The 22,632-nt window shown below is 40.7% G+C and overlaps 1 protein-coding gene across 1 annotated transcript; it reads left to right on the forward strand.

The window, feature by feature from the left end:
* Nucleotides 1-151: 151 nt before the first annotated feature.
* xpnpep1 (X-prolyl aminopeptidase (aminopeptidase P) 1, soluble) lies at nt 152-11,269 on the forward strand. Its single transcript, XM_061088477.1, has 20 exons — nt 152-265; nt 1,410-1,534; nt 2,198-2,261; nt 3,278-3,382; nt 3,752-3,844; nt 4,361-4,504; nt 4,736-4,831; nt 5,947-6,028; nt 6,609-6,819; nt 7,209-7,298; nt 7,408-7,458; nt 7,749-7,807; nt 8,114-8,191; nt 8,393-8,464; nt 8,634-8,694; nt 8,847-8,916; nt 9,646-9,819; nt 10,300-10,376; nt 10,666-10,764; nt 11,009-11,269. The coding sequence occupies exons 2-20, from the start codon at nt 1,418-1,420 to the stop codon at nt 11,126-11,128; spliced, it is 1,863 nt and encodes a 620-aa protein (XP_060944460.1). The 5' UTR covers nt 152-265; nt 1,410-1,417; the 3' UTR covers nt 11,129-11,269.
* Nucleotides 11,270-22,632: the final 11,363 nt, after the last annotated feature.

The following is a 22,632-nucleotide window of genomic DNA, read 5'->3' on the forward strand; positions in this document are numbered from 1 at the left end:
TGATATCTGTTTTCTATGTGATCATTTGATTTCTATAAAGTCCATGAATGGTTCCGTGTGGCTGCTCAGAAAAGGGGGCGTGTCTCGAGCGCCTCGCGTCTGTCTACTGGCCGAAGCTGCGGTCACGTGGGCTGTGACGTCGGCAGTGACATGGCAGCCTCCTGTTTTGTAATTTAACACAAGGTCCGAGCTGGTGGAGAAGCCCCTCGTGTTGCCTCCTCTTTGCCCCCCGAGAGCTGCAGCTTTGACCCGGCGGAACCAGCGGGTGTGTATCCATCGTTACACGGGCTACAGGGGTCTTGGGCGGACTGGGGGGGTTCAGCGGCTTGTGGAGCTGACGTCTCCCGGCGATGCGGAGCGAGCTTGGGGGAGTGGGGTGGGGGGGATGTTGACGGTTTCCAGTCGAGGGGGAAGCGGCTGCCCGTCTCACGCCCGCTCCTGTGGCGTGTTGTTCGGTCACTGAACCGGGCGAGGGGCGTCCCCTGGAGCTCAGACACGGTTCACACCAGTCTCCGGTTCAAACCAGCGAGTAACTTCCCTCACATCCCAGCGCCGAGCCACCACACCCACCACCCAGTGAAGCAGTTATTCACGCTCGGCCCGTTGACAACAATGATGTGTGAATAAAGAAAATGTCCGTCCACTTGAACAACCTTTACTCTGTCTAACACGCAGTAGAAGCAGCTGGTTAATGCTGCTGCAGCTAGTAAGCTAGCTGGCTGGTCAGATTGAGAACATCTAACATTCATCTGAAGCCAACTTGTAAACAACCTTCTCATGTGGAGCGTTTAGCCAATGGGAGAGCTCATCGATGAGGCTCTCTGCGATGTGATTGGTCAGAGTTACACCGCTGTAGACTGTCGGTGTTTTCATTGTTCTGCGTCCCTTTCAGCGTTGTTAACTGGGGTTATTGCTGTGGTAATACGTCATATCTCTATGCTATCCCACTGAAACCTATTACACTCTTCTTTTAATATTTAACCCTGGCTCCTGGGGTGGTTGCTTTATCAGCATGTTACGACAGGTTAAAGATCCAGGTGTGGACTGTGAGCTCCACGTTAATAGTCACTGTCAGTCACTGTCCAGCTGCAGGCACCTGAAGTCACCATGGCTTCCCAGAAGTCAGGTAATCTGTGGATTATTAATGTGGGAATGTCTCTGTGCTTTTTGCTTTAATGGTTGATTTGTCTGTAATTGCATTTGCGGCCTTGGGAAGGACAAAAGATTATTTTATCATAAAATACCTATCGGCAACACTGACTGTAGCCAATGAGGTACTCCATATCATACGTTTTGTTTTGTATTAAGGGCACTTTACCTCCTTCAGACAATGTTTGGTATCAAGTGACATCAGCCTATTTGAAGTGTACTGTCATTTTGAACCATGTCCCTCGTCATTGTCCGTACAGATACAGCGATGTCTCCGAAGATCACTGGAGAGCTGCTCAGGCAGCTTCGCCACACTTTGAAGAATTGCAAATACTTCTCTGAGCCTATCCAGGCCTACATCGTTCCCTCTGGAGATGCCCACCAGGTAAGTGAGACCACACACAACATACAATACATTTTTAAAGGTTCAGGGTGTAGAATTTAATTTAGTGGTGAAGTTGCATGCTGCAGCTGAATACCCATCACCTTCCAAACATGAAAGAGAACCTGTGGTAGCCTTCAGTTGTCATAACAAATCTAATTGTGTTAAGTTTGTCTAGTTTGGACGACTGTAAAAAACATAGCGGCCTCCGTAGAGAGGACCCAGGTGTAAATGTAAAGTATTTAAATATAAAGGGACCATTCTAGAGTAAAGAAAACAACAATTATTACAATTTAGATGATCACACACTAGTGAAAACATTACTCGGATTATTTATATTAATGTCTGCCAATCGATCCCTTTCAACTAAATCTTACACACTGAACCTTAAAATCCAAACAGCGACAGCCACGTATCAACTCTGTTACTCCTCCTCTCGGTCTTAGTTCATGCATGTGTGTCAATTCACTCCTGATCGTCTCGTCTGACCTTCGCAATTAATTGTAGCCCTTTGCCCACTGCTCCTCCCTTTTCCCTCTTCCATGCACACGATGTTGTGTGAGAAGAGCAGAGAAGGTGGCATTTAAAATAGCTGGCTGGTTGATGGCCACTCCACGCTGATTGTTAATGAAGCTGATCCTGTCTCTCTGTCCCTGTGTCTCTCAGAGTGAATACATCGCACCGTGTGACTGCAGACGTGAATTCATCTGTGGATTTAATGGCTCTGCAGGTAAATGTTGCAAGGGTGTGAGTGGAAATAAAAGTATAATAAAATGTTGTATTCAACTTGGAGAGTTGTGCAAAGAGCCATGATCAAATATCTAGCGTAGACAATTTGATGAGCAAGTATGCAGATTCTTTCATGTTCACCGATTCAGGGGAGGCCACCCACGTCTCATCTAATGTTCAGTTTAGTTGCAGCAGTACATGACTTAGCTTATAATGTTGGCCAAATAACTACTTTTGTAATAAATCACTGTGGGAAGACTTCCGCTTCACGATGACACAGGTAAAGTTTTAAAAGGAGAGATGGAGAACTTCCTCACTCTCAGGCTGTTGTGGTTCATTGCTGTAATTTTAGAAGTACGTGCTTCTTGGCACCAATCAGACAACTTTTGACCCCGTCTCTTACTGTCCAACATTTTCTGATACAAACAGTGGAAATGCCTCCGATAATGCCAGAAATGTGGTGGGCATCAGAAAGTACGAAAATCTATGTACCGATCGGATACCACGGCTTTGAAGTATATTAGTGTCACCCAGATAAAACTGCAATTTTCTTTTCTTGTTCTTCGCAGCTCCAAAACAACAGAAGTGATTTCCGGTAGTGTAGCATTAGCCAGAGCTAGCTTAAATGTCACCAATTTGCCAATATTTCATGCTGAAGTAAAACCGTGACACGTACTGTTTGTGAGTCTTCAGTTTAGAGGGGTGTCACTACATCAGTAATCAAAGGCTGTTATAATACATAATATACGTTTTTTTTTTTTAATGCATGGGTATTGGGATTGTACTTTGTATTAGCTGATACGCAAAGTCCAGATATCTGAATCGGTGTCAGGAAGGAAAAACTGGAACATCTCTTGCACAAATACAACTGACACATCGGACATGTAAGAGACAGTAAAAGACCAGTGTTATCCACCATCTCAAGATGCAAATTTATTGAATTCTTTCACATGCATCCATTGTACAAATAAGATCCAACGCATTTTGTAATTGGAAATTCTGTGCTCTGATGTGCAGGTACGGCCATCGTCACAGAGCAGTATGCTGCGATGTGGACTGATGGGCGATATTTCCTCCAGGCCAGCCAGCAGATGGACAACAACTGGACCATCATGAAGATGGGTAATGTCCCACTTGTTGTCTCTATTGCACATGATGAAAATGATAACTGCCTCAGTCCTGTTGTCTTTACTATGAATACAAACTGATTCTTGTTGTTCTCATTTTAGAAGTTGTGGCTATTTTTGAGTAACTTGCTCATATTTTCATAGGTTCCCCAGCTACAAATGTTATATTGAAGTTGGTCTTCGAACATAACACACATCCTTAGCACTCTTTGCATCACACTGGTTTCAGAGTAGTGATGATAAGAGTTCTGGGTGAAATAAATGTTTTATTGTTTTAGCTGCCGTGGAATGATTCAGGCTTACTATATATTTTTGTCCTCGGTGTGTGATTCATTTAACAAGATTGTTTTTTAATGGCATATAGGACTGAAAGAGACGCCCTCTCCGGAGGACTGGCTGATCAGCGTCCTGCCGGAGAATTCCAAAGTGGGAGTAGATCCTTGGATCATAGCCGCTGGTAGGTTGTGGTCACATGTTTACCTGAAGACAGTGAATCAGCAGAATAAGGAAGAAACGACACATAGAATAATTAGAGCAGTGCATGACTTAGCTTATAATGTTGGCCAAATAACTTATTTTGTAATAAATCACTAAGGGAAGAGTTCCGCTTCACGATGACACAGGTGAAGTTTTAAAAGGAGAGATGGAGAACTTCCTCACTCTCAGGCTGTTGTTGTTCATTGCTGTAATTTTAGAAGTACGTTCTTCCTGGTATACTTCAGGAACCGGGTGTTCAGTGCATTTTAAAATATTCGTTATGAAAGTATCTATTTTCAAAAGTATCTATTGCATACAACCCAGTTCCTGTTCATTTCTACCTCGTTTGACTTTATTGCAAACCATAGAAAATTCACGTGCTTCCCAGCGGGTGCTCTCATGCTGTGATTCACATCGTTTCTATTGTTGTCCACAAAATGTTTGTGTTTTAAACCATAGTTTATGCATCTGAACTCGTTCCTCTGATATGTTTTAGACCAGTGGAAGAATATGTCCAAGGCGCTGACCAGTGCAGGCCACTCTCTGGTGGCGGTGCAGGACAACCTGATCGATGCAGTTTGGAGCGAACGTCCACAAAGACCCAGCACTCAGCTCCGCACCCTGGGATTAGACTACACTGGTCTGTGCCCCTCTGCTTTATCACCACTATTACAAACAAGTCCTTGTTATTGTAGCTAATTAGGGTTTGTTTCAGAGATAGAGATATTAAAACAGGAAATATTTATGGAGATCCCGTTATAAACATTGGCACCATTTTTTTTATTCTTGTGCAATTTGCAGATTTACTGCCTTTAACTGTTTAATCCTTCTGGTCTTATCTTCTTTTTCATGTTTATGCTTCTATTTGTAGGTTGGTCCTGGCAAGAAAAGGTCACCACTTTGCGAGCCAAGATGGCAGAGAGGAAAATCAGCTGGTTTGTTGCCACGGCTTTGGACGAGATTGCATGTACGGTTCATTTTTCAGTATTTCATATTAGATTAATTACTGCTGTCAATTATTAAGACAGTAATGATGTGTTTTAGCCACTTCACTCACAGCAACACCGTGTAGAATTTGTAGTAGTGCAACGTGAGGAATATTTAAGTGTAACATATTTACCAGGAACTTTAGTATTGTACGTACAATGGATATAAAAGGTCTCCACAACTTTGCAAAAATGGTAGGATTTAACCTATTATGTCAAGTGAGAATCAATACAAATAAAAGTACCATTTTAACCATTTTTATCCACTACTACAGTAATTGAGTAAATTTACTTTGTTACTGTCCATCTGGAAATATGATATGATATATAATATATATAATATGCACAAGTATGTTTTCAGCAATTCAGCCTTTTATATCTTTAGAAGACAGACCATTTTTTTAATTTAACATATTTTAGTGATACCTCTTAAACCCACAGGTTCCAAATATCAGAATACTCCACTGGTGACAAACCTTTATCCAAACTGAACAAAGACTTAAAATCTGTTGTCAGTCAATCAAACACTCTTGTGCAGAATTTATTGTGTTAGGTTTTAGCAGTTTTTGGTTATTGGTGTAAACTAGTGGCAGCTGTACCCTCGGTCACGTCTGTTACATAAGTCCGTTTTGATACACGATCACGATCCAAGGACCATGGGATGCACGGGTGTCCCTCTACAGGTCGGTTTGAGCACCTCGTTCACTCTGTCTAATGAGCTCCTGTGTCTGATTGTTTGGTCTGAGAGCTTGTGTTAATTAGAGTGATGCTGATTTTGATTGTCATCAAGTAGCGTTTAGAGCCGAGAGTTTCAATGGGCGTTAAAATGAAGGGGATTTGCTGAGGCATCTACTGAGGAGGAGTGACAGTCTAATAATAACGTTGATATTTAACACCAAACGATGTGAATGCAGGTTTGAGATGAGTCATAAAAAAAGTAAATTTTTAGGCAAAGTAGGAAAGTCAAGTGGCTAATTAATATTTTCATTGCTGTTATGGGAATGAACACTTTTCTTAATTATGTTAATTCAGTTATTTCTGCACCAGTATTTGTCTTCTAGTTAAAATATTATATTCTGATGTTTCTTTTTCTCAGGGCTTTTTAACCTCCGCGGTGCTGACATCGAGTACAACCCAGTTTTCTTTGCATATTCCATCGTGGGAATGAACACGCTGAGGTAATAGAACATAACACAACACGACCGATCAGTGTTCTATTAATTACATTCATGCTACCAACTGATGTGAAAGGCTTCAGTTGGTAGCAAAAATTTCAGTACTTCTCAAAAAAAGCTATCAATATTTCAATAAGTGACCGGTTTCTATGTTGTTTTTGGGAACATTGGATTCAATGTCTGAACATGTTTTAACCCCTAAAGATCTGTAGAGTGTGATGATTGTTTGTCTATACTACTGTTCTGTATTTTTTCAATTCATTTTATTTTGATAATAACCTTTTAGTCTAAATTATATATATAATATAAGAAATAAGAAAATAAAGTTGTGTTATTTCTGAACTTTTAAGGGCATAGTCCCCTCTTAATTTGTAACTATACATAATGTTTTTTATTGTACATAATGATGAACACATAAGTAAAGTAACATTTACCTTTACAGTCTTTACATGTTTAAATTGTTTAGAAAATCTATTGATACAAACATAATTCTAGTAATTTATTAAAACCATTAAAACTGGTGCTACAAGTTTTTAAAAAAAAATGTTTACCTCCTCTCTGACCGACGCCGTTTTCTCTGCAGGCTTTTCGTGGACCTCAGCCGCCTCTCATGTCCCGCTGTGAGAGACCACCTGCAGCTGGACACTCCCAGCAAACCTGAGCTGAGCATCCAGATGTTCCCGTACGAGTCGGTCAACACCGAGCTCCAGGCCATCTGCGCAGCACTCGGCCCCAAGGAAAAAGTGTGGATCTGCGACAAGGCCAGTTGTGCTCTCACACAGGTCATCCCCAAGGTGAGAGAGCGGACTCACGAAGCAGCAGCATTTAGAAGAGCGTTTACACAGCAGAGAATATAATGGCTTGAGCATGACTTGATTGTGTTTTCGTGATTCTTAAATTTAGCTTCAAGAAATAAATAAAGAACTGCTGCATGTGAGATCTCATCAGTAGCCGCAAAGCTACAAAATGATTTGTTTTGCGGTTGTTTCCCGTTACTCTTTCAGATATCTGTTAACAGCCTGTACTCCAGTTTTGTGTGTGGGATGACAGAGATGTATACTTTCACTTTCAAATAATATGAATGCAGGCACTTTTTTAATCATTTACGATATGCATCATTTAACCAGAGAGTATTTCTTGTAACTACTTGCATTTGTTAACATTTCCTCTTGATCTTTCTCAGGAGCACAGGACTCCGATCCCCTACACGCCGCTCTGCCTCTCCAAGGCTGTGAAGAATCCCACTGAGGTTAAAGGCATGAAAATGGCCCACGTAAGAACCTATAAACCTCAAATCTTTAGTGCATATCTGTTAATCTTTTATTTGGTTTATGACGTTGAATGAAAACAAATTACACCCTCTGCATTTTTCCACCCAACAGATCAAGGATGCAGTTGCTCTTTGTGAACTCTTTGCTTGGTTGGAAAAGGAGGTATTGTTCGTTTTAGATTCTTAATTCTGTCTGAAAAGGAAAATCTGAGGAAACCTCTGTTTATAGATGCTTGTATTGATATAACAACCGTTTTTAAGAGGCAATGTTTAATTAATAATCAATGAATCGGAATTTTGATTCACCATATTAAATAGACCAGTAATTGTTGTTTTGTATTCTTATTGTCTAGGCATACTGTGTCAATGTGGAAACTATTGCTGTTACTTGACCCATAGAGTGTTACGACATCTGCGATTGCGTGACTGACTGCTGCTATTATTGTTTTACAGATCCCTAAAGGCACGGTGACTGAAATCTCTGCTGCTGATAAGGCTGAGGAATTACGCAGGTAGGTTTTGCTTACACAAATGTTTTTATAAGCCATGTTGTTTTTTTTTATTTGGGTTTCAAGCTCATCGGGTTTCAAAATCTTCATAAGATAACAGATCCATTGTCTTGACTCTGGCTGCATTCCCTCTGATTGTGACTTTTCTGGAGTGCTAGCTCCCTCTGCTGGGCATGCAATGGAAACAGTTTTGACCAAAGTTTTGTTCAGTTTCAATATTTTACTTTTTCACGGGGCTGCCTTTAGAGTAAAAGTAATGTAAACAAATTTTACATATTCTTTTTGTTTACATGTGTTTGTCTTTCTCAGTCAACAGAAACATTTTGTCGGCCTCAGTTTCCCCACAATCTCCAGCGTTGGTCCAAATGGAGCAATCATACATTACAGGTCAGTGGGCAAAACATATATATATATATATATATATATATATATATATATATATATATATATATATATTATTATATATATATATATATATATATATATATATATATATTTTTTTTTTGCATCTATATTTGTCTTTATTGTTGTTCTTTTGAAAAATATCCAACTAATCTTTTATCCTTGACTTTTTACCTTTTCATTTAGACCACTGCCTGAAACCAACAGAACTCTCAGCCTGAATGAAGTTTACCTGATTGATTCTGGAGCTCAATATGTGTAAATAATATATTTATAATATACAACAAATGCATTTAGACTAACCAGCCCTGTCTACTATAAGACATATTATCAGCTGCATCACGGTTAATACCAAGATCGCTTAGTAGTATTTCTGTTTTTTGTGAATTATACCCATGAATTTATATCCACATTGTGTCTTTGGCAGTGATGGAACCACAGACGTCACACGCACCATGCACTTTGGGACACCATCTGCTTATGAGAAGGTAAATTTCTGTGATTGCAAATTATATCTTATTTCACATAGACCAAAATGTCCACATTATATCAAAAGTAATCAAAGAATCAGTGCCGTGTAAAATTTATCACACCCATGATTTTTTTATTTTGTGCCTTCTTTCTCTCTTTCCCCGTGTAGGAATGCTTTACCTATGTTCTGAAGGGACACATAGCTGTCAGTGCCGCTATTTTCCCAAATGGAACTAAAGGTGTCAGCTTTTTGTTATTATATCAGAACATGTTTGTGTTACAGCTATACAGTATTCCTTGATCTTTGTGTCTTGTGTTAAATATTTTAAGTATTGTTTTATTATCAGTTTCAGACAAAACAAACTGTCAGGTTGTTGTTCAAGAGTAATACAAGCCTCCTTTTCACAAGTTTGTAACTATTCTTGCTGTTGGAGGACAATTTCCTCCACAAACACTCTTCAGAGAGGAGAGGACAGTGGGCTGTTTTTAAATCTCGAGCTAATATAATTGAACCTGCAGGCGACCTTTTAATTCAAGCAGTCACATGAGGCAATCAGTTCAGAACATTGGAAACACGGGGTCAAGACACAGATAGAGTCACAGAGGTTCAGTCAAATCTCCAACGTTTTTTTCTGACACATTAGATCTGATGGAGGTGAATCACGGCTCTTCCAATTGATCAGGAGAAATAAAAGAGGTCTTATACATTCATGCATTTATTGTCACTGTTCCAGCATGAACTGGACTGAGGGCAGGAAGCAGAGTGCCAGAACAAAACAGCACAACCACATAGACAGATTACCTTTATTTCATATTTAGGCAAAATGATGGTTCAATTATCTTGTGCCATATAAATGCGGAAGATTTGAAGGGATTCCTTTTTTTAAATATACATTAGTATATTGTTTATCTGCATTATAGTGTATTACCATGTGATCTCAAGCACTAAACCTCTGGGATCTTCTTAGGCCACCTGCTGGATTCGTTTGCCCGTGCAGCGCTGTGGGAGTCGGGGTTGGACTACCTCCACGGGACCGGCCACGGCGTCGGCTGCTTCCTCAACGTCCACGAGGGGCCCTGCGGCATCAGCTACAAGACCTTCGCTGATGAACCTCTGGAAGCCGGCATGATCGTCAGCGATGGTATGACCATTACCTAATATTTATTTCTTTCACAATTTGTAAGCAAAAGAGTGTAGCTAAATATTAAGCCTAATATTTCATTTGACGGATTTGTTTGTTCTTCATTTCATTGATGCCAATGTCACATTACGTCTGACTGATTAGCCGCCACATGCTTATGTAGCGTTACATGGGACATGAGAGCAGGCTGTCATTTAATAATACCTCACAAAAGTCTGAGTGGTGTCAGTGGCTGGAGTGAGAGAGTGAAGAACAGGACACATTCATTTTCTTATTATGTGTGTATTTTCCTAGAACATCAGGGACATTAAGGCAGCTTCTGTTGAAACCCCAAAAATGCTGTCCCTCTAATATTTCAGCTGTCTTTAATGTTTGAAACACTGTAGTCCTAGTGTAAGCAATAAACACCTTAACACAAAAACATTTAATTTCTTTCAAATTTACATCTTCATCACATTTCTTGTCTTTCTTTTTTTCCAGAGCCTGGGTACTATGAAGATGGAGCTTTTGGCATTCGTATCGAGAACGTGGTCCTAGTTGTTCCGGCAAGGCCCAAAGTAAGTTATTAAACTGTGAACCAAATCAGAGGGGACTTACAAAATATAGAGAAGACAAAGACTTCTGATCCGACTCTGATACTTAAGCATTTGATTATTCCTCAGTAGTCAAAAAGGATGACTTAGATTTATATATTTCTCTCGTGATCCACATGTGCTTATAACCACTATTTTAAAGCCATGATGCTTCATGAAGATCTTCTTTCCTGCGTTTGATCTGTTGTATCTAAGTCACAATGTGCTGATAATGAAAATCGAATAAAAAACGTTTGTTCTCGTTTGTGTGCAGTACAACTTCAGAAACCGAGGGAGTCTGACGTTTCAGCCCCTCACTCTGGTCCCTATCCAAGTCAAGATGATGAACACAGATCTGCTCACTCAGAAGGAGGTAAAGAATACTCAGCAAAAATACATTTTATTGGTAAAACACTTCAAATACAACAACACATTGAATGTAGCCTACATAATATTGTGTAGGAGCAATAGGAGCAGTTAAGCTCTATATTACCTACATTAAAACCATTAACTATGGATTTGAATGTCTGATAATATATCCAGCTATTTCTAGTACACGGTGCACAGACTCAAACACAGTCTCTTCATGGTCTGATGTTCACTTCCCTGTGCTGCAGCGCGACTGGGTGAACAAGTACCACAGGACTTGCCTGGAGGTGGTTGGAGCAGAGCTGGAGAGGCAGGGCAGGAGGGGGGCGCTGGAGTGGCTGGTCAGAGAGACCCAGCCAATCGCCTGAGGACGGATCCGATCACGTTACGAAGGAGTGTGATGGATTGTTCTGCGGTGATAATTGTTTGTATTTCTCATATTTCTCTTTGTCTCACACTCGGCTTCTTTTTGTAAAGCACATTGTATCGGCAGTTTTATTAAAGATCAGTGGAACTAAAGAATCCGCAGCATGTCTTTACTACTCTGTCAGAAAACCTGTTTTGAAAGGAGCATGAGAGTCCAGTGAGGTTACAAGGGGCTTTGTAGACGAAACAAAAAATAGAAATAACATTTTCAAATATAAAGAGCCTAGATATATATATATACACACAGTATCCTAACATGCATTCAAACCCTAATATGTCATATACAAAATTATACGGCCTCTTTGTAATCAACAGCATTAAACCTTTACTTGATGTTAGCATCTATTTAATTAAGTTAAGCATCCACTTCTATTATCACAAAATGTTGAAATACTCTATATTGGCTGAGCTGGTAAACCATTCACTTTATACAAACTACTCAGGAGTAACAGTGTCTGTGCTGATCGAGGTCACGGTATCTTCAGGTTTTGTATATTTGTACAGACACAACACAAGCATGTCAAGTTGTCTATGTACAGTACACATGGTGAAGATGCTCATTTCTGTTTGTCAGCACAATTACACAAAAACTACTGAACCGATTTCATTGAAACTTGGTGGAAGGATTTTGTGTTAATAGTTAACATTAATAGTGTACTCTGACGATTCACTTCTGAACTTTCATAAAGTTAGGGTATGTTATGGTATGAGAGCTAATCCTCAGGACATGGATGTGACTTCATATCTTAGACTTAACAAACCTCCAGAAAAGCCCCAGAAGACATCATACAACCATTTTCACATACTTATTAATTCCCCCTATGACATATAAACTTAACATGTAAAATCTGTGGAGTGCCCCTTTAATGGCCCTACAAATGGGGACTTAACATCCGACGGCCACAGCTGCAGGGTCTGCAAATCTCAGCCTGGAGACAAGTGCTTCTAACCAACCTCCCGCCTCCTAACCCCACCCTCCTCTAAAGTTGCATGTAAAACATCGGCGGGTCCAGGATGACGCCACTGTCCGGATCGCTGGCGTACTCTTGGATCAACAGCGGCAGCGACATTGCACATTTCTCCTGAAATCTCTGTTGGACTTTAGTGTCCTCCTCTTCCTCCTCCTTCAGGCCCACAGGCAGCGGGTTACTGTAGATGTAATAGATCCTGGAGTTGTCCTTCGCTGCCTCCGGCTTCCTGAAGAAGGTCAGAGGGTTGAGAAAGCTGGTCGACCTCTTCACTGCTTTAACCGCCACGGGGTCGGCCGGCACCCCTCGGGTCACTGCGCTCTCATACACGTGGGCTCGCTTTGACTGCCTGGTGAAGGATATGGCACTAATTGGTATGAGGAATTGAATAGAATTTCACATCAGCTTGTACTCTACAGCTGCTTTCAGACATGCACTGATAATCTCTCGACATTATCCGGAGCTGTGTGTGGGAACCCTAATATCCAAGTGAGAGTCTCTGGAACTTCTCCGGAGGCTAAGAACTCCAGATAATATCCGAATGAGCCGATGTGAGGACTGGGCAGGAGATTCTCTGCAGGATTCACCGCTAGTGGGCATGTTGATGATGTCTCTAACACGCGATTCAAATGAAAGCAGAGCCTCGCACCTGGATCACACCTACGAATATGTCAAGAGAGCTTTTGGTGTTAAAGCTCAACTCCGATGTGGATATGCTGTAAACAAAAATATGTGACCTCCACACTGGAAATATTATGTTACGTCCATAGACTGTATATATAAATATAGATATACATATATAGGTTGAATCCTGCCTCTGCCCGCGGTACCAAAGCTCACCTGAAATTAGTCTGATGTTGTGACTCTCTTGCTACTTGTCTCATGTGTGAAAGACAAACTGACAATCAGAGATCATGTCTGAAAACGGCTCTTCTTAATTCATAGAGTCATTATAGAGTCATTATATTTATATTTATATATTTCTCTGATAACATATACATTCGTTTACAGGATATGATTGAGCTAACCCATAAAATATTAAACCAGGGGATGAACCAACATAGAAACCTCCATGGATTCTATTCAGAGTGAGACAACAGCTCAAAAGTGATGGTGACCTTTTCTTAACACAATCAAACCATGGAGTGTGATGTTCACCTGGTGCGGTTGTAGCAGGCGGTGATGCAGTACAGCCCGGTGATGGTGAGGATACACAAGGCCAGACCGATGATGACAATATTAAACACTTTGAATTCTAAAAGGCAAAAGAGAAACAACACAAATGTTTCACTTAGAAACAACTCAAACACAGTAAGTTCAGAGAAACTGTATAATGACACTCAAACAATGTTGAAAACCAGTGAGCAAAGACCTGCTCCCTGGTAGAAAACAGAAAGACACTCTGATAATCTCTCGTGTTTACACTTTCTGCAAAAGTGAAGTGAGAGAAACTTGAATAAACACAACCCACCAAACACGGCTGAGTCCATCCCCTCGTCCTGCAGACCCAGAGCGGTGGTCCCGTTCACAAGGCTGGCCTCCGTCAGAGCTCGGTCCTGTTGGGCTGCGCTCATGTTGCTGCCATTGGCATCCGCCCCCCCCCCCCAGAAAAACATGCACTGAAGGCCCGAGAGCTTCCAGCCTCTTCTCACTGCACTCAATAGAAACTCGGGCCCATGTGACTCGAGCAGCTTGACTCAGTTGCTGCGGAGACACCCCCTCTTTTGACACCCCCTGTTCTACTCCCCCAGAGTGGCACAGCACCCCCCTCCTCTGCCCGTCCCCCTCCTCGCCAGTCCCCTTGTTTACTGCTCATTATTCTGTGCAGCTTTTTTGAGGGGGTGGGGGGGTGGTTGTGCCTTTCATACCGCTGGTAATAAGCGCTGAGTGGTGACCCAAAACCACAGAGTTTGCAGGCTTTCAGCTGAGACCACCAGGGAAACAAAGAGGAATTCATAGGTAGTTTTTAGGTGAACCTGTCAAACAGGAATACAAAAGAAAGTATGTAAAGGTTTGCTACCTTCAGTTATCACATGAGATTTTATTCGAGCCATTTGCCCTTTTTCCAAACAATAAGTTTACCCATGTCAAAGAGCTGCAAAATAACAATGTACAGCTAAAACCTGATCCCAGCCAGTGCCCTAACAATTGTGGCTCTTTAAAGCAAAGCATATCCTCTGGAAACCTATCACTGCAAATGAACCACTCAATAGAACCAACGTATGAAGATGTTAAACTGCAATATCATAAGAAACACCCCAATACTAGAATAATGTAGAAGAAAGTGTTGCAGCGTTTGTTCACCCTCAGACATAGGAAGTCCTAATTTTTGATCATCAGAATTTATAATCAATGAATCCCTTCTGGTTGTGTCTGCTCTGTTGTGAAACCTGTCGTTGCTTTGAGCCCTCTGGGTTTTTTCAGGACAGGGCCACACCGAACCAAATCCCACTAATCAGAAAACCAGGACCACCTCCACAAGATGATATTTTCAGAGCCTCCACAACCAAAGCCAGTAAAACAGCAACAAAGAAATCATTCTGCCTCCCCCCCACCGATGTCTCGCTTCACCCCACAGCACCATGGGAGATATTATGCAATTAGTTGAGATTCTAATTAAGAGTTTTGTTTTTTTGTTGGACGAGACGAGCGGCTCTATAGAGTGAACTTAGAGGGAATTGAATTCTGAGCGACCTTTGTGTCCCACTAGAAGTGTTTGGGAGGAGTTAGTATATAGGATGGTTCCCTATGTGGGCTATAGGCTGCAGATAAGAGGAGGAGAGTGCAAAAGAGCACTTCTATAAAAATCTGCCAGTCATGACGAATATATGTTATTTTTGTACAAAGAAGAATATTTATTTACCTTTTCAAGAAGGTTATGTTTTTGCCCTTGTCCGTTGATTAGTTTATGTGGCAGCAGGACAGCAACAATGACAGATTTCCATGAAACTTGGTGAAATGTGGGACATGGGCCAAGAAAGAACACGTTTTTTCTTACATTGTGAGAGAGAATTTTTTATGCTGTTTTTTTGGGGCGCTTTCTCCAGTTTCCCAGGGACTAATTCATGGATCTTGTTTAAAATAAAAATCTGGTATCTATAGTTGGTCCAGGCCACAAGGCAAAGATAAGCTACTACAGGGAGATGTATTGCAACTATAGCATTTAAATGGAGTCTTTTTCTTCCATTTTTATCACCTGCTACAAACACTTCCAGACATCATTTTCTGCTGATTGGATCAAAGTCAGTCTTGAGTGAATCGCTGTACATATTTGGTGCATATATGGTACAAAGGACTTATTGCGCATAACAAGGAGGTAACAAATTTGTGTTCAGTACTGGTCTGTACTGGTCGGCATATATTGAATAATTACAAGGTTACAAACAAGGAACAAGCAGGCTCAGACAAATACAAAGTAACCACACTCAATTAGGAGGGGAACAAGGGAGCACTTCTTCTTCTTCTCTTCGGTTTATTGCAGGTGCCAACCAATGTCAAGCACATCTTAAACATAAAAGCATAATATTATAAAGATTATCAATAAAGCATAAAACTAATTCAAAGGCATGTCGTCTTCAAAAGCTTATCTCTCTCTAGAGTGGTTTTTATTTATGATGTGTTTGTTTGGAATAGATAGTCTGAAATTTACTTTAATTTGAAGAAATACTGTTAAGATCTGTGAGTTATAGAACCAAGTGGGCAACCACAGTCTTGAGCTGTCTCCACCCTTCACACATTACTTTAAACCAACATTTCTTACAGCCTTACAAAACAGAAAACACCAGGTCTAAGTATCTATTACTTTAATAACTGCAACATACTCTAACAAATCTAACAAATCCTCCACTAGGTGTCAGCACTCGCCTGTAAGACTGGACCTCAGTCAACAGTCCCAGTGTAACTAGGTGAAGGATGTTGTATTTGTCCAAACCAAAGAGAGAGATTGACTGAATGGGAAATAAGCAATGACACACAGACTGAAACATCTATTTATTAACCCTACTGAATGTCGTCTGTGTAATTTTCTCATCCATCCTGGTTCTCAGCAGACTGAAGCTGTTTTGATTTGAGGGGCATGTGGGTGGCATTAGGATGGTATGGTTTATTTGAGCAGTGCAGTCTGCATAAACCAACTCTGTCAGTGGCAGCTAGAAGACTGGGCATATTCCCAACTGAGTTTCACCCAGAAAGCAAAGTTTAAACCTGCGGAATTCACCCGTTTCTGCGGTGGGAGAAACATTTATTTATTTTATTTTTACTTTTTCTTTTCCTTTCCTGGTATTTGGTTTTGACTTTGACCAAACATGAAGTGAACACTGGTGCTGGGAAACTCCTCTTTAGTTTTAAACTGATGACAGTCATGTGGTTTTACTTTGCAAACATTGTTGAATTGATCTTCAATTAAAATAGTTTACAGGAACCTCCTATTCTGTTAAAGGCGGGCAAAGCAGTTACACCCAACTAGATTTTCCTATTTGAACATTTAGGTCTATAAATCTTATGAGTGCAGTTTGACCTGCTGCATCTATTAGAGTTGATTTCAGTAAACCAGACATATAGTGTAGAGTAGAATAGACAAGATAAAAAACATATAAAATGACAGCAAAAGGGAAAGAAACAAAAACAATTAAAAAGAAGCAGTAGATCCTTAGAGTTCTTAAATGAAATCTATAAAATAATAAATACAATAAAATCCTCAGATAATTGTATTGGTCACAATGAATCCAGTTTTTTTTTTTAAATGAAAATACTCCTTAAAACTGTGACACCTAATATTGCTAAACTTCCATTTTGTTTTAGTAAGTCTTTGTACTTCATCATGTTTTAAGAATTATACATTGTATTTTCATAGTACTTTTATATAACAAGTGCTACAAATACATAAAAACAGTTTGAATGCAGGAAATAGAAACAAAAAAAGTTAACGCACTACCTTTCACAATCATTACACATCTGGCACATCTGCCAGCTGCTTGCATTTATGGGACGGACAGAAATCCAGAATAGAGAAGGGAGATATTTATGCTGTTTATATAACATAAAGCTTCTGTGATGTGTCAGCTTCAGGAAACACAGTGTATAAAATATTTAACGTCAGCGTTAATGTATGCCTTCATTCTCACAGCTCATCCACAGCCAGCACCTCATGCATCAGTGTAACACACTGTTCATATGCTGCCTCACAACATTGAGTCTCTCCCATACACAACCTATGTTCCCTTATCAGGATAAGATTCTGTGTTTTTATATCCAGGTTTTATGCGTTGTAAGGTTTTTCTATCCTCTGAGGCTTTTAGAGTGACGAAGAGGTGAGATTGTTGCTCTATGACTCACAGTTATTAGACACACTCACCATAAGTCACTATTTCCTTCAATCATTTCCTCACACGCTGTCCCTTTCCTCTCTCCTCTTCGTGTTAACTTCTACTGAAAACATTGGAATCGCTCCAACACAATCAGTGATCGCCATCATTAAATTAAATGTTGGCTTCTTGTAATGGTGTTACAAGCTCTTGGTTGACCATGCGAATGCTTTCAGAGAGAGGTTCCACCAAGGCTTTCTTTTTCTGCCTTGGGCCTTTCAATAGAATCCTTTATATTTCATATTTTCTTTTTCTCATAAAAATGCAGTGATCAATCATCTCTCCTATAATCTCCCGCAAAGCCCTCCCCATCTCTTTCTGACTGGTCAGTGAATTCCTGACCATCCCTCATCGCCCGGCCTCACCCTTCCTCACCCTCTGGTACACTCTGCTCCTCTGCCTCCCCCTCTTGGTGTTTACACAGAGGCTGGTGGGGAATTAGCGTTCTGGCGAGGTCCATTTGTTCTGATGTGGTTCAGCGGGAAGGTCCCGCCTTGATTTATTGCACTTGTCAGTTAAACTCGTGGAGATGAATTTTAAGACACAAAACCTGTGTGCCGTATGTTGGTTTGGTTTTTTCTCTCATGATCTGATCTGATCGGTTGTTGGACTGTGTGTGACTGACAAGAAAACAGTAGGACAAATTCAAACATCGAACGGTTGACACTGAAACTGATCGCACTTATTCTACCTCTGTGAAAAGTCTTACAGGTTGAATCTGAGGAAAAAATGGGTTTTAGAATGATCTGCTTCTCTTGGCAGCATGAAGGTGAAACATTTGATCGTGAGGAGGATGGATTTACAGTTTCTGAGACCGGAGACATCAAGTGTGATTTAACGATTCCTGCTCTCAACACTCTCCTGTCCCATTGGACTCGAACGCAGGATCGTGTGGCCCTCAGTGTGCGGCTGTGAGACTTTACTGAGTCGAATCAGAACGAGGCTCGTACATGGTGCATGACTCATTAAACATGATAACCTGCTACCTCCTTCTGTCTGACTCCGAAAATCCAAACTGTACTTCACAGGAAATGTGCTCTGAGCCAGATCAAGGTCCGTGTATTCAAAAGTTGCTACTAACAAACACAATTCAGCACCAGTTAACAACATCAGGAAAAAAAAAAGGAAGCTTCTGGGCCTGTGTGTGCGTGTGTGTGTGTGTGTGTGTGTGTGTGTGTGTGTGTGTGTGTGTGTGTGTATGTGTGTGTGTGTGTGTGTGTCACGTGTACTAGAAAACATTAATAATGTCTGTTTAAGCTGTAGTCAAAGATTTACAGCAGAGATTTACTCAACATTTTTGGTTTCTCCTTTATGAAAACAAACTCTTGCCATGGACAGTGTAGCCTATAGGTATTCTCTTAATATCTAGCAGTATTATTTGAGGGGTATTGAAAATCTCTACTTCCATGCACCTCCTGCTGCAGTCAGAGCTTGGCTTATGATGTGGTGGCCTTTACATCCTCAGGCTTGGCTTAACTTGTGTCCGTATGAGTAGGAGACTAGACCTGTTGTTTCACTCGTTCACTCAGTAAAATGTTTGCTTAAAAAAAAAAAAAAAAAATTTATATTTTGTTTCTGGTTGCTGCTGGACATTAGGTCACCACAGTCAAATGTGAATGAACTTCATAGGCGCCTATCTTTAATATTTCAACTTGAGCAGCAAATCTGTACGAATCCTTGGGGTTTATGAATCCGTTTCATAAATGAGATTATAAATAAATTACTGAGAGTAAAATAACGAGAAAGAATTTCAGTTTCTGATGAGTTGTTTTACTAAGAAACCTGAACAAAAACACACTAAGGCTAATTTACCCTCCCTTTACATACGAAAAAATTTGAAGAGACGAGAGTTTCTGACAACAACAAACGACGGTGAAGGAGGTTGTGATAATGAACCTCGTAAAAAAGACTCAAGTTGTGTTCTCGCAAAATGTTTGCTCGCAAAACGTATTTTCAACGTGTTAAAATGCGTTTCTCGTGAATTGAATCAAACAAACACTAAGTAAACCTCAAGTACTTTACAAGTCCTAATTACTTCTAATTAGTGATGGTGTTTATCGTTAATGTGTAAAGTGAGGGCAGGTTTGCGGGGAGTGAGCGTTACATGGCGCGGTACATGGAGACCTGTAGGGCTGATAGTGTGTGTCTGCCCGGCTAAATATCGTCTCAATATTGGCTCAGCCTTCAGCAATCGTTGATCACTTCGACGATCCATCTCCTGTCGGCACAACCCTTTGTCAAGCTCGATAACAGGAGCAGTTTGATCAGTCACAGTGTCCAGCTGCTGAGGAATACCTTCATGTCAAAACTATCTTGTTTCTATAATTATTGAAAGATTTGCTGCTTCCTCATAGCCTTGGATTTAAGCTAGGTTACACACTCTGTACTACATATATAGAGAATATTTGTGAAACAATCAAGCATATTTTGTTGAATTTCACACTGTTTCTTTATAAATTAATCTTTGTTGGAAGACTTTACTGCAATAAGTACTGTACTTTGTGTAGCTGACATCTTGATTTTCTTTGGAGGTTTTCTTTCCTGAGGATCTAAACAATAATACCACACTGATACACAGCCTATCTCCTGAAACTACCACCTGCAATTTCACAGTGGTCACTTAAATCACAGAGCTGTCACCAAATCAAACCGTTGTAAGTCAACATGTCGGAGCAGGATGGTCCGCCATCCCCCGCACCTCGCTCCTCAGTTTCAGCTGAGCTCTGTGCACCATTGGCCCGACACCAAGAAGCTGCTGCACCACTGAGGATATCCAGGCCTGATGCTCTGCTTGCCAGTAGTAAAATACAGTTTGGCAAATGGGCCTTGGAGGTTGTGTGTGGGAACTGCAGCACAGTTGCTGAAGGTTTCTGTGTCTGTCTTAAGGCAGCGACAGTTATCTACAAGTGCTTGTTGGGAGATGCTGGATGTCTGTAAAAGGAGGGAATTTCAATGTCTACACATGAGGCATGAAGAGGAAGGAAGGGTCAAAAAAACACTTGTAAAGCACAGTTGCCGGGAGTTCAGGCAAGAAGAGCCGAAAATTAGCTGTGAAAATCTTCTCTGAGATAATTGGCAAGTGAAGATATAAAAAGTAAGAGGAGGAAAATGGTCAATAGGACATGGGAGCATGGGGAACTCCTGAGGAACTTTGCAAAGTCCCAAAAGGAGGACGCCTGCAAGTTATGCTTATGAATGGTGCTTACTATTTGGCTAGCTTTAAAGTACCCTTGTCAGTCAAAAAAATGTAATGAGACATATTATGCTTGTATTCAGGTTACACTTTTTTTGACTTGGGTTATTACATGAAAAAGGTTTCCATGCTCTACTGTTCAGAAAACACCTCATGCTCTCTATTGCTGCAGCTCCTCTTTTTAGCCTCTGTCTGAAACATTTGGTTTTAGCTGCTGTTTCTTTAAGGAATCCCTCCCTGTAAAGCCCAGTCTGCTCTCATTGGCCACCTGGCTCTCTCTGTTGTGATTGGTGAACTGCTTCCAGCACATGTAGGTAATGTCTCCGAACCTGCTTTACCTGGTTCTGATGGAAATTACATTAGGGTGACGCAGAAGTATCGTCCGGAACAACTGACAAGGTTTTTCAAGAGCTTCAGGAGCAGTGTTGTCTAAAAATCCATAAGACACTAGAGGAAAGGGAAAAAACTGGGGCGAAAAGAACCATAATGTGTCCAAAAGTTAAATAGATTTCACCCCCAACATTTCTCATGTCTCCTAAAGCCTGAAGCATTTGGTGAAAGTTCAGACTTTACTAAGTTTTGTTGCCTACAACAGGAGATTAACTGATTGAAACAGGTTATAAAAGTTGCAGTTCTCCAAAAAAACTCAACAGTGATCCAATACTTGAACTCACTGTGACGTCAGAGCGAATGAAGAGCAGAGGTCATCTGATTATCCTCGTCACAAAATGTCCCTCGCTTTGATCTGAAGTTTAAGATGAGCAAAATAGTTAATAGTTCCCATAAACCACCAACTGTCTTTCTGCAGAGAGAGAGGGGGGGGGGGGGGGGGGGGGGTCTGCAACATTCAGCCTCTAAAGCAACATTATAATATAAATAACCTGTCAGTTGAATAGACTGAGGTCAATGCTGGAGAGCAGACTGATGATCGTACTTGTTGGTTTTATTTGATATATTGACATATACATACAAAATGTTTATGTGCAGTAAATACAAAGGTAAGCGCTTCTATTTTAAAGTATTTATTAGTTTCGTATTCATTGGTTGTGTCTTTTGTCCGATTATAATTTTTTGGGGACAGAAAAGTTTGACTTAATCTACTAATAAAATAAATCAAACCAAATTTATTTTTCAATAACCCTAATGACTGCATTGTCTATCGTGGCACAGCTGTTGTTATAGGGATTGAGCTGCTCCATGTATTCTGGGCTCAGACTGCAGATATGCTGGCCTCATTGAGCCTTTTGCTTTTGTTTTATTAACATTAGAGCAGTGATAGCCAACTATTTCAACCCCAAAATCACTTTTTAATTCCAAAATGTAAGCCCAGATCTACCACCCTCGACATATCATCCAAAAAACTAACATAGGAGGAGGGTCTTTTTGCAATTTCTGTTACAATATTCACATTAACGGGAGGCATATCTGTTAAATATAAACTATTTATATTTACAGTATCTGTTCATTGCACAATTTTTAGTTTCTCAGTTTTAAATTCACGCTGTGCAGCTCTGCAGTGCATCTTTCTACTGCCAGCGCTTTGCTTTTTTCACATGGTTTGCCTTGAAAATGGCCGTAAATAAATTCTGTGAGTCACAGAGCTCTGGGTGTTTTTCATTCTCCACATAAGTTTTGTGTCATCAATCCTTGACATTATGTTGAGCATGTGCATTCACTGGTTGCACTTGTGTGTGTGTGAGTGTGTGTGTATGTGTCGACCCTGCAGGGTCCCAGGGAGACAATTCTGTTATCTGAACAAAACCCATCAGACATCTATTTATCTTGGTGTGTGTGTCAGAGCAGGCTGGGGAGTCTTAGTTCAACAGTTTCTTCAAAACAAACTCCTTCTGTCAAAGCTGCTGTTGGACAGAAGACGTCTGAGCCGGAGTGGCTGCGGAGGGGAACTGAGGCCAAAGACCCTT

This window comes from Limanda limanda, chromosome 2 (assembly GCF_963576545.1).
Source record: "Limanda limanda chromosome 2, fLimLim1.1, whole genome shotgun sequence".
NCBI lineage: Eukaryota > Metazoa > Chordata > Actinopteri > Pleuronectiformes > Pleuronectidae > Limanda > Limanda limanda.